Source organism: Pygocentrus nattereri, chromosome 21, assembly GCF_015220715.1.
Source record: "Pygocentrus nattereri isolate fPygNat1 chromosome 21, fPygNat1.pri, whole genome shotgun sequence".
NCBI classification, from domain to species: domain Eukaryota; kingdom Metazoa; phylum Chordata; class Actinopteri; order Characiformes; family Serrasalmidae; genus Pygocentrus; species Pygocentrus nattereri.
In genome coordinates, this window is record NC_051231.1 from 7,025,401 (window position 1) to 7,037,224 (window position 11,824).

Genomic DNA, 11,824 nt, shown 5'->3' on the forward strand with positions numbered 1-11,824 from the left:
TTATTTTATTTAATGACAGACCTTTTACCTGTTTCTTATCTGACTGTCGACAGTCTCTTTATCCATGCTTACATTCAGGAACTGATGACAACCGATTGCTAAGTTAACAAATGTACACTGTAGTTCACTCAGGTGATGAATGTAGATATAAGATTATCTTCTGTCATCTGTCACTGTCTTCTGTGTTCTTCTATGAGATGTGTATTAATGTTCTGAAAGACTGTAACAAATGACTGAAATGGTGTTAACATACCTGCATGTCTGACTTATACGTTGCTAAGAAAGTGAAAGTGAAGATTGTTGATTTTAGTTTCATGAAATGTGTTTTAGTAAATAATGGGTCCCAAACTTTTACACAGTGTATTTTAATAATTATTTACAGTCACAGGCATACATGTACAACAATTAAACAACATTCCTGACAGAATATTGACAAATGAGTATAAATACGTGAATTGGGAATAAAATATTGACAGACAGTGCATAGGGAGACAATTATATAACCAATACCATAATGTATAGGCTTACATTTGAATATTAAACACAGTGCAATGTATCATTGTTTAAGAAGTGCCCTTAAAAACATAAACATTTTCATCTTCTGGAGAGCTGATTAGATAGCCAGTCCAGTCCTTCATATAAACCTGATCCATTTACTGCACAGGCCGGCTGGACGTGCCACTGAAGAGAGAGAAATGAGAGAAACGAGAGTGAACACAAACTGCTGTAGGTGTACATGGATGTAAACCCTAAGGGCCAGTTTCCCAGACCCAGATTAAGCCAATATTAAGATTAAATGACCATTTTAATAGTGAAACACCATCAGTTTAGTCCAATACTACGCTTAATCCATGTCCCCAAAAGCAGCCTTAAGGGTTTTAGAAGATGCTCCGCAATGTTGCAGTTCAACTCATCAGATGATACTGCTGTAATTATGATCTACTCACATTTCTTCCTTTCACTGTGTGCAAACCCAGCCTCTCAGTTATCTTTTGCACCGGCACAGCGTTGGGTAAATCCTGTTTGTTAGCGAGAACCAGCACGACAGCGTCCCTCAGCTCGTCTTCTTGAAGCTAAAGAGGAAGAAGAATATAAAAAGATGTTCCTGGACAAACTGGAGAAACACATTTTCTATCAAATCAACAGGAATTATATCTACCATGGTATGCAGCTCTGCTGAGGCTTCTTCTATGCGCTCACTGTCGTTGCTGTCCACCACAAAGATGAGGCCCTACAGAAACATGGAACACATGACAAGGTTTATTTAAACTGGATGTCATGAAATCGTTGTCCAGTGGGTTATAAACACCTGCTCATCCAACACTTCTTCTGAAATCAAGGGTAAAAATAGAAAGTTTGTCCTCCTTTTCCACAGTAAAAGCTTCTGATCTTCTGGGAAGGCTTTACACTAGATGTTAGAAACTCTGCTGTGAGGATTTCATTGCTTTCAGCCACAAGAGCACTAGTGTGGTCAGGTACTGATGTTGGGTAAATAGTTCTGGATCACAAACGCCACTCCAACTCTTCTCAAAGGTATTGGATGGAGCTCCATCACTCCATCACAGCTAACTCACACAAAGTTTATTCAGTTTTAAAGGAATGTGCTCTGTAACTCACTAAAACTCAAGCTAGATCAACTCTTGGGCTAACCAACATTCTACATGGTAGCCAATTGTTTCAAGTTGTTTTCCCTCTTTCATTTAAACACTGCACTCACTGCATGTAGTGCTTCATTCTGTCCATCAGACTGAAGGTTTTTCTAATATAAGAACCTGACGCTGCTGCGAGCTGCAGGAAAGCAGCACTGCTGTAATGACTGTGCATCACAGTAGCAAAAGTAACTGGAAAAGTCTTATATTCATTCATCACTTTACAGTAGATTGTGCTTATTTAATCAGGTGTTTGCGTTTTTCTTAGACTAAAATGTCTGAGTTGACTTGGTCAGCATACGAGTCCTCTTCTCTGGCAATAGGTGCACCATCACTGATTAGGTTTCTGAATACATTAGAACATTTAGTGAAGTCATCATGCTCAGGATTCTGCTTCCACCTATATGAGCTATAATGTGGCTGAATGTTCAGGACTGTCCACTCACACTGGTATTCTGATAGTAGTGTCTCCAGAGACGTCTGATAACATCCTGTCCACCTACGTCCCACACGGTGAAGGAGATGTTCTTGTACTCCACAGTCTCAACGTTGAAGCCTGCATTCATAAAAGATGTGTTCACTGATGTTGTTTAACAAAAACGTCACTAACTTTACAGAAGAGGACAAAACTTTCTTTACTTTTGATTTAAGCTAATGAGCTTTAAAATTTGACACATGATAAGAATGAAGTTCTCACACAATGTAAAAGGCTGCTGAGCTCAATTGACGCCGAAAAATGAAACTGAACAAAAGTGGACGTACATGTTTTTCTTTGCACAGTAACAATATTAAGGTTTCTTAACGTGAAGCTTGACAACATTTGGTCAACAAATCTCACCAAGAGTCGGAATGGTTATGACGACGTCCCCCAGTTTGAGTTTGTAGAGGATGGTGGTCTTTCCTGCTCCATCCAGACCAACTGTGAGGAGAAAGAGATCAGTACAGTAATTAGTAATGATAAATCATTAGTTCAGTACACTGTATGAAGTACTTGTTCTTTTAACTTTGGAAAAATACACAAGAAAATGATTCTAACATGTTAATTCTATGCATCATCATAGGTTTCAAATAGGTGTACTTTTAGACTACAGGCTCTTTGACTTGCACAGCGGGACAGCGGAACCCTTTTTGGTGCTATAAATAAATGTATTGAAGGGTTCTTTAAAAAATCAATTCACAACATGTTCTTTATCTTTAAAGACAATCATTTAACTGAGCAAAGACCCATTTGAACTTTTGCATGCATCTTTGGGTTTTCACGGTCCTATGTATACAAACTGCTTTACTAAAACCCTGAAGAAGCACTTTTTTAAGGGTGTCCAGAATGATGAATGAAAGTTCAGATGATTCTAAAATGATGATATAAAATGAAGTTATAAACTTCAGAATTCATTGTTTTAACTTATTTTAAAAATGGAGATAAAATCTCAAAGCAGATAAATTGACAAAGAAATGAAAATATAAATATAATAATAAATATAAATTTACAATAAATAATTTCATTCACTCCTATTTCACAGAATGAGTCGTAGTGTACACAGATTAGAGGTTAACAGGGTCAATAAAGCCAGATACATTTACATTTACAGCATTTAGCAGACGCTCTTATCCAGAGCGACTTACAAGAACTGCTTTGTCTGTCTAGAGAAAGTATCTTTGCTAGTTACCAACAGGTTAGAGAGAAAGACGGTCCTGAGCTCAGATACTGCTAGAAACAAAAAGTCACTCTAGATACCGAGAGAAAAGGAACAGAGTTGAACACAGAAGCGTGCAATATATCATCATCATCATCATCGTTAACCGCTTAGTCCAGATAGGGTTGCGGTCAGTGCAATAAAATAAAACACAATGCCTATAATTGAGCCAGACAACTTACTTCTCAAAGTTAAAACAACAAAACTTTCTTTGGTTTTGTAATAATTCATTCTGTCTTATCGTTGAAAGCATCGCTGTCTTAGGTTTGTTATTTCAAACCTACTTGCTGAATATTTATTCTAAAAATGATCAAAGAAAATAAAACATGAATATAATGTTTAATAATATTTCATAACAAACAAAGATAATCTGAGCAGATTGACTCACCCATCAGTATCCTCATCTGCTTCTTCTCAGTGAGCCGGGAGAGGATGTAGGCGATGATGTTCCCCATGCTGAGAGACTGGAGGTGAGGAGTGATGAACTCTGTTCACTCGCAGCTCCGCAGGACTTTTGTTCTAAGCGGCTCGCGCTCTTCTGCTCAGTCCGCCGCTCGGCTGCTCTTATAAAGGCAGTGGGTGATGTCACTACCGCTTTGTTCAGCGCTGCCCGGTTGGAAGAGGTTTCACTATGAACTCCAGCGCGCGAGGAGTGACGTGGCTCAGGAATTTTGGAGTTACAAAACCAGCAATCACAACAATATTAACACACAGGAGCCCCAGTAATAACAATGTTATAACAGCAATACTAATGCTGAACAATGACAAATGTTGACAAAAAGAAGTTATCACAGCATTGATGACAACATAATAATATATAATATAATATTATATCATTTATAATTATGACATTATGCAAACAACAATCAAAAACAATAACAACAGCAACAGCAATAATAACAATGATGATGATGATGATGATGATGATTATTATTATTATTATTATTATTATTAACATTAGCAATATCAATTATTATTAAGATCAGCAATATCAAACTCATATACAACCAAAGAGGAACAAATAAAGTGCAATGACAACTACAACCACTGCAACATGAAAAGTAGCACCAGTCCATTATCCCTCCTCCACCAAACTTTGCTGTTGTCATTAGGCTTTCTGGGGGGTAACGTTCTCGCGGCATCTGCCATGCTCAGATTCTTCCATCAGACTGCCAGAACCATGATTCATAAGATAAGATAAGGTAAGATAGACTTCTATTATCCCACTGGGGGAAATTTGCATTGTTACAGCAGAATACACAGTAAGCAGATAAAGAGCAGTAAGTAGAGAAAGATGTGCATCATAAAAAAATACAACATATAAGATATATTATAGAAATAAATAAATAAACAAGGTGTCTGTTAGCAGAAAAATTTAAAAGATGAAAATAGAATTTAGAAACTGTACAAATTTACAGTTTGCACATGCAGTTGTATGGATATTGCACATTTCTGAGCAGGTAATGACTGGATATTGCACAGAAATTGTAGATATTTCACAGTAATGATTACAGATATTGCCCAGAACTTGTTTATACATTGCACTTGTACCAATTTGTCAGCAGCAGATATTGCACATTAATTAGAAGTAGGATAAGATATAGGTCTATGTGGTGTGCTTGTGATAGAGTGCACTATGATAGAGTGACGTGTGAATCCATAGTGTATTTATGAGGGAGAGTGTCTGAGTCTCTGCTTGGGGAGGTTCTGATTGTAGGGCCGAACAGCAGTGGGGAGAAAGGAGCTGTGGCATCTCTCTTTTCCACATCGCAGGTGGAGGAGCCTTTCACTGAAGGAGCTGCCCAGTGCTGCAACTGCCTCCTGTAGTGGGTAAGAGGGGTTGTCCATTATGGATGCAAGCTTGGCCAACATCCTCCTGTCCACCACCTCCCCCACTGGGTCCAGCACACAGCCCAGGACAGAACTAGCCTTCCTGATAAGCTTGTCCAGTTTCTTCCTATCTGCTGCTGTAATGCCACCTCCCCAGCAGACAATGCCATAGAAGATGGCTGATGCCACTACAGAGTCATAAAAAGAGTGGAGAAGGCCACCCTGTATTCCAAAGGACCAGAGCCTCCTCAGCAGGTGGAGTCTGCTCTGGCCTTTCTTATATAGGGTGTGTGTGTTGTCAAACTAGTCCAGTTTGTTTTTTAGATTAACACACAGGTACTTGTATGTCTTGACAATCTCAATGTCCCTTCCCTGGATGTTCACTGGAGTGGGTGGGGAGAACTTAGTCCTGCGGAAGTCCACCACCAGCTCTTTGATTTTGCTGGCACCAATCCACAAAATCCCTTGTAACTTCTTTGTATTCCCTTTCATCATCGTCTGAGATGTAGCCAACAATGGCAGAGTCATCAGAGAATTTCTGGAGGTGACAGGTTGAGGTGTTCTGGATGAAGTTCACAGTGTAGAGGGTGAAGAGGAATGGGGCCAGGACTGTTCCTTGTGGGGCCCCTGTGCTGCAGAGCAGTGTTTCTGATACACAGTCCTTAAGTCGCAAACTGTCTGCAGTCTGTTTGTGAGAGTCCATAGTCCATGTGATAAGATGATGATCCACCCCTGCTCTCTCCATCTTGCTCCCTAGTAGAGTGGGCTTGATGGTGTTGAAAGCACTTGATAGATCAAAGAACATGATTCTAACAGTGCTTCCCGCCTTTTCAAGATGAGCGAGGGATCTGTGGAGTAGGTAAGTTATTGCATCCTCCACTCCAATGCCTGGCTGGTAGACAAATTGCAGAGGATCCATAGCTGGTCCCATTAGTGGACGAAGATGGGCAAGAACAATTCTTTCCAGAGCCTTCATCAGATGCAGTGTTAGTGCCACTGGTCTGTCCCCATTCATCACTCACAAGAACCTTTTTCCACTGTTATAAAGACCAGTGGTGGTGTGCTTTACACTCAAGGTGACACTTGGCACTGTGCAGCGATGTTTGTCTTGTGTGCAGTTGTTTGGTCATGGAAACTCGTTTCACAAAGCTCCCAGCACACAGTTCTAATGCTCATGTTGCTTAAGAGCCAGTTTGGTTCCTCAAAGGATCAGTGATTTTACACACTTCCTCACTCGGCAGGTCTGCTCTGTTAGTTTGCGAGTGGTTGTGTGTTCGTGACTGAGCTCTTTTGCTTCCATTTCAAAATAATAGCACTTACAGTTGACTGGGGGAGATCTATCAGGATAAAAGGTGTCATCTAACGACAGTAACACACTCAAAGTCATTAAGTTCTTAAGTACGAATCATTCTGCTGCCAATAATTGCTTATGGAACTGGACTTTATACATATGCTAGCAATTAAGAGAGTTATAGTTTGGCCATACACACACACACACACACACACACACACACACACACTGGTCTTGTAACACATGGTTTTAGTATCTCTGGAGGAAGACATTGTCAATGTTCCTTAATCTCATGTTGTATAATGATAGACTTATATATAATGGGTAGTCATGGGCTGGAGGTTAGGGAACCAGCCCTGTGACATGAAGGTCACTGGTTCGATCCCCAGAGCTGACAGTATGTGACTGAGATGTCCTTTAGCAAGGCACCTAACCCCCAACTGCTTCCCAGGCACTGCAGATAGGGGCACCCTTCCGGGCATGTGTGCTCACTGCCCCTAGTGTGTGTGCTTACTGGTGTGTATGTGGTGTTTCACTGTATGGATGGGTTAAATGTGGAGATGAAATTTCCTTGTTGTGGAACTAACAAGGGTCACTTAATATTAACCTTTTATCTATTTCTCATCTGACTGTCTACCGTCTCTTTATCCATACTTACAGTCAGGAACTGATGACAACCGATTGCTGAGTCAACAAGTGTGCACTATGTGGTTCACTCAGGTGATGAATGTACATATGAATATTTTCTATCCGCTCTCACTACATGTTTTGCTTCAGTTTTACAGAGATATCCAGTAACCATTTGTGTTTTTTTAAGAGATGTGTATTAACTGTTATGAAAGATTGTGTGACAAATGAGTGAAATGAGAATGTGTTCACATATTTGCATATTTGACGTCTACTTTGATAAGAAAGTAAATGTCATGCATCCCTCAGGCCGTGAACCACATATGGACTCCATCTCCCAGACGCCTCTAGGAGATCACATGATTCCTGATCTCCCTTCACACTCCAATCAGCGCTCTCGCTCACCAGAATACTGATTCTATGCACCTGTGTGATGTCATATGATCTTATTAGTTAGGTTTATAAGCCCGGGCATCATTGATCTACTGAGCGTTATGTTGTCTGTGGGATTTGACTGTTGTTTCCTGTTTTTCAACTGCTTTTTGCCTTAACCCTTGGATTGTTTGCTAATAATTATCGTTTGACCACTGCCTGCCCCTTTTTGGACTGATTGCCTAGTGTTATGTTTGTCTCTGTGCATTGGTCATACTTCCTGAGTTTGACCATCGCTTGTTTTGTGACTATGTACTTGGATATTGTCTTCATCCGTAAAGCCCTTTTAACCGTGTCAGACTCCTTCTGGTACGTTACAGTGAAAGTGAAAATTACGTTGACTCCAGTTTCATTCAATGTGTTTCAGCAATCAAGAAAAACTAAAGTAAATGATGGATGGTCTCAGATTTTGCACAGTAATGTATAATTTAATAATTATTTACAGTCACAGGCATTCATGTACAATCAAACAATACATTCCTGAGAGAATATTGGCAAATGAGTATAAATATGTCAGTTGTAAATAAAACATTGATAGAAAAAGTGCATAAGGAGGAGGCAACGATATGAGCTATGCCATAATGTATAGGCTTACATTTGAATGTAAAACAAAGTGCAATGTATCATTGTTTAAGAAGTGCCCTTAAAAACATAAACATTTTCATCTTCTGGAGAGCTGATTAGATAGCCAGTCCAGTCCTTCATATAAACCTGATCCATTTACTGCACAGGCCGGCTGGACGTGCCACTGAAGAGAGAGAAATGAGAGAAACGAGAGTGAACACAAACTGCTGTAGGTGTACATGGATGTAAACCCTAAGGGCCAGTTTCCCAGACCCAGATTAAGCCAATATTAAGATTAAATAACCATTTTAATAGTGAAACACCATCAGTTTAGTCCAATACTACGCTTAATCCATGTCCCCAAAAGCAGCCCTAAGGGTTTTAGAAGATGCTCCGCAATGTTGCAGTTCAACTCATCAGATGATACTGCTGTAATTATGATCTACTCACATTTCTTCCTTTCACTGTGTGCAAACCCAGCCTCTCAGTTATCTTTTGCACCGGCACAGCGTTGGGTAAATCCTGTTTGTTAGCGAGAACCAGCACAACAGCGTCCCTCAACTCGTCTTCTTGAAGCTAAAGATGAAGAAGAATATAAAAAGATGTTCCTGGACAAACTGGAGAAACACATTTTCTATCAAATCAACAGGAATTATATCTACCATGGTATGCAGCTCTGCTGAGGCTTCTTCTATGCGCTCACTGTCGTTGCTGTCCACCACAAAGATGAGGCCCTACAGAAACAGGGAACACATGACAAGGTTTATTTAAACTGGATGTCATGAAATCGTTGTCCAGTGGGTTATAAACACCTGCTCATCCAACACTTCTTCTGAAATCAAGGGTAAAAATAGAAAGTTTGTCCTCCTTTTCCACAGTTAAAAGCGTCTGATCTTCTGGGAAGGATTTACACTAGATGTGCTTTCAGCCACAAGAGCACTAGTGTGGTCAGGTATTGATGTTGGGTAAATAGTTCTGGATCACAAACGCCACTCCAACTCTTCTCAAAGGTATTGGATGGAGCTCCATCACTCCATCACAGCTAACTCACACAAAGTTTATTCAGTTTTAAAGGAATGTGCTCTGTAACTCACTAAAACTCAAGCTAGATCAACTCTTGGGCTAACTAACATTCTACATGGTAGCCAACTGTTTCAAGTTTTTTTCCTTCTTGAGCTATAATGTGGCTGAATGTTCAGGATTGTTCACTTACACTGGTATTCTGATAGTAGTGTCTCCAGAGACGTCTGATAACATCCTGTCCACCTACGTCCCACACGGTGAAGGAGATGTTCTTGTACTCCACAGTCTCAACGTTGAAGCCTGCATTCATAAAAGATGTGTTCACTGATGTTGTTTAACAAAAACATGTCATTAACTTTACAGAAGAGGACAAAACTTTCTTTACGTTTGAGTTAAGTTAATGAAAAGTTTTAGAGAGTAATTTTGGAGCATTAAGATTTGATACATTTTCTCACAATGTGAAAAGCGGCTGCTGAGCTCAAATGACTCCGAAAAATAAGATAAAAAAATGAAAGAAATGGAGATACATATTTTTTTTCCTTGGAAAGCGAGAATATTAGGTTGATAAGGTTTCTTCATGTGTGTTTTGAAAACATTTGGTCAACAAATCTCACCAAGAGTCGGAATGGTTGTGACGACTTCCCCCAGTTTGAGTTTGTAGAGGATGGTGGTCTTTCCTGCTGCATCCAGACCAACTGTGAGGAGAAAGAGATCAGTAATATTAACACTACACAATAAATCAGTTTAGTGCACTGTATAAAATACTTGTTCTTTTAACTTTAAAAAGTAAGTTACCTTCAAATTTTGATTTTACTGAAAGTCAGATAATCAGCTAACAGAATGTACACAATTCTTCGGAAGTTTGGTTGGAAAAATACACAATAAAATGATTCTAACGTTAATTCTTGGCATCGTCACAGGTATCAAATAAGTTTACTCACAGACTACAGACTGTTTGACTTGCACAGCGGGACAGTGGAATCCTTTTTGGTGCTATGAATGTATTTTTAAGGGTTCTTTATAAAACAATTTACAGCAGGTTCTTTATCTTTAGAGAATAACCATAAAAATAATAATGATAATGTGTGCAGGGGCCCTTTTGGAGTATGTGTGCAGGGGCCCTTTTGGAGTATGTGTGCAGGGGTCCATTTGGAGTATGTGTGCAGGTGTGCAGAGGTCCTTTTGGAGTATGTGTGCAGGTGTGCAGGGGCCCTTTTGAAGTATGTGTGCAGGGGCCCTTTTGGAGTATGTGTGCAGGGGTCCTTTTGGAGTATGTGTGCAGGGGCCCTTTTGGAGTATGTGTGCAGGGGTCCTTTTGGAGTATGTGTGCAGGTGTGCAGGGGCCCTTTTGAAGTATGTGTGCAGGGGCCCTTTTGGAGTATGTGTGCTGGGGTCCTTTTGGAGTATGTGTGCAGGGGCCCTTTTGGAGTATGTGTGCTGGGGTCCTTTTGGAATATGTGTGCAGGGGCCGTTTTGGAGTATGTGTGTAGGGGCCCTTTTTCCTTGAGGCAGCATTGCACGACAATGTGAAAAAATGACATAGAGCCAGGTTCTCTGAATAGGTTAGATCTGGCCTGTGACTGGCTAAATGCATTCTGCTGTTGTACACTGTTGCTTCTAGGCAACAAGCATATTTCTGTAAAAACTCATAACAAAAATAATGAAAGAATGTTTAAAAAGAGGTTTTAAAGCAGTCGCTAAGAGAGAGCATGACCAAGCGCATGCTATCTGTTGACTTACTCAAACTCTTCCCTTCATTGTTACCCCTAATACTGCCTTAAATGTGTGTAATGTTATTGTAGAGAGAGGAAAATGAGTTTGTTGCCCTGAGGCAACATCCTGCAGTAGAGGGTTAATGGTGATGTTAAAGCAGATTGACTCACCCATCAGTATCCTCATCTGCTTCTTCTCAGTGAGCCGGGAGAGGATGTAGGCGATGATGTTCCCCATGCTGAGAGATTGGAGGTGAGGAGTGATGAACTCTGTTCACTCGCAGCTCCGCAGGACTTTTGTTCTCAGCGGCTCGCGCTCTTCTGCTCAGTCCGCCGCTCGGCTGCTCTTATAAAGGCAGTGGGTGACTTCACTACCGCTTTGTTCAGGTTAGTACACGCGCGCGCTGCCCGGTTGGAAGAGGTTTCACTATCAACTCCAGCGCGCGAGGTGTGACGTGGCTCAGGAATTTTGAAGTTACAAAACCAGCAATCACAATATTAACACACAAGAGCCCCGGTAATAACAATGTTATAACAGCAATACTAATGATGAACAATGACAAATGTTGACAAAAACAAGTTACTACAGCATTGATGACAACATAATAATATATAATATAATATTATATCATTTATAATATACGTTATGTCAATAACAACAGCAGCAATGGCACTAACAGTAATATCAAACTCGTATACAAACAAATAATAACAAATAAACAACCACAACAACAACCACTGCAAAGTGTTTACTGCAGCATCGTAACCTAAGAGGTTTAAAGCTTGTAGCCAGTAGAATGAGAGACCAAGGACATTCATGCTGCACAGTAGCGAAGCAACACGTGTGGAATCTAATAATAAAAATCGAATAAGCTCTAATCTGGTAATCTAATCAAATCTAATCTTTTAAAGTTAACAGAAATAATGGCCTATAGGCAAAATCAGCAGTGTAGTAATTATTATTACTATTATTGTTATTATTATTATTACTGTTGTTGTTGT

General features: G+C 40.0%; 2 protein-coding genes across 2 annotated transcripts; both read right to left on the bottom strand.

Moving 5' to 3' along the window:
• Positions 1 to 349: 349 nt before the first annotated feature.
• Positions 350 to 3,860, bottom strand: LOC119261929 (ADP-ribosylation factor 4-like). The gene is made up of 6 exons (XM_037532338.1): positions 3,732 to 3,860; positions 2,488 to 2,568; positions 2,096 to 2,205; positions 1,160 to 1,231; positions 948 to 1,073; positions 350 to 681 (listed from the first exon to the last, which is right to left on the bottom strand). The coding sequence occupies exons 1-6, from the start codon at positions 3,796 to 3,798 to the stop codon at positions 595 to 597; spliced, it is 543 nt and encodes a 180-aa protein (XP_037388235.1). The 5' UTR covers positions 3,799 to 3,860; the 3' UTR covers positions 350 to 594.
• A 4,202-nt stretch (positions 3,861 to 8,062) lies between these two features.
• LOC108431583 (ADP-ribosylation factor 4-like) lies at positions 8,063 to 11,092 on the bottom strand. Its single transcript, XM_017704832.2, has 6 exons — positions 10,994 to 11,092; positions 9,725 to 9,805; positions 9,301 to 9,410; positions 8,750 to 8,821; positions 8,538 to 8,663; positions 8,063 to 8,271 (listed from the first exon to the last, which is right to left on the bottom strand). Exons 1-6 carry the CDS (start codon positions 11,058 to 11,060, stop codon positions 8,185 to 8,187), a joined length of 543 nt encoding a protein of 180 aa, XP_017560321.2. The 5' UTR covers positions 11,061 to 11,092; the 3' UTR covers positions 8,063 to 8,184.
• Between the last annotated feature and the right edge of the window lie 732 nt (positions 11,093 to 11,824).

Coding starts and splice junctions, on each gene's coding strand:
- LOC108431583 (XM_017704832.2), bottom strand. CDS start 11,060: ATGGGGAACATCATCGCCTACATCCTCTCCCGGCTCACTGAGAAGAAG. Junction 9,806..10,993: donor GCAGATGAGGATACTGATGG/GTGAGTCAATCT, acceptor TTCTCCTCACAG/TTGGTCTGGATGCAGCAGGA. Junction 8,822..9,300: donor ACTACTATCAGAATACCAGT/GTAAGTGAACAA, acceptor CTGTTTCTGTAG/GGCCTCATCTTTGTGGTGGA.
- LOC119261929 (XM_037532338.1), bottom strand. CDS start 3,798: ATGGGGAACATCATCGCCTACATCCTCTCCCGGCTCACTGAGAAGAAG. Junction 2,569..3,731: donor GCAGATGAGGATACTGATGG/GTGAGTCAATCT, acceptor TTCTCCTCACAG/TTGGTCTGGATGGAGCAGGA. Junction 1,074..1,159: donor CAGCAGAGCTGCATACCATG/GTAGATATAATT, acceptor CTTCCTCTTTAG/CTTCAAGAAGACGAGCTGAG.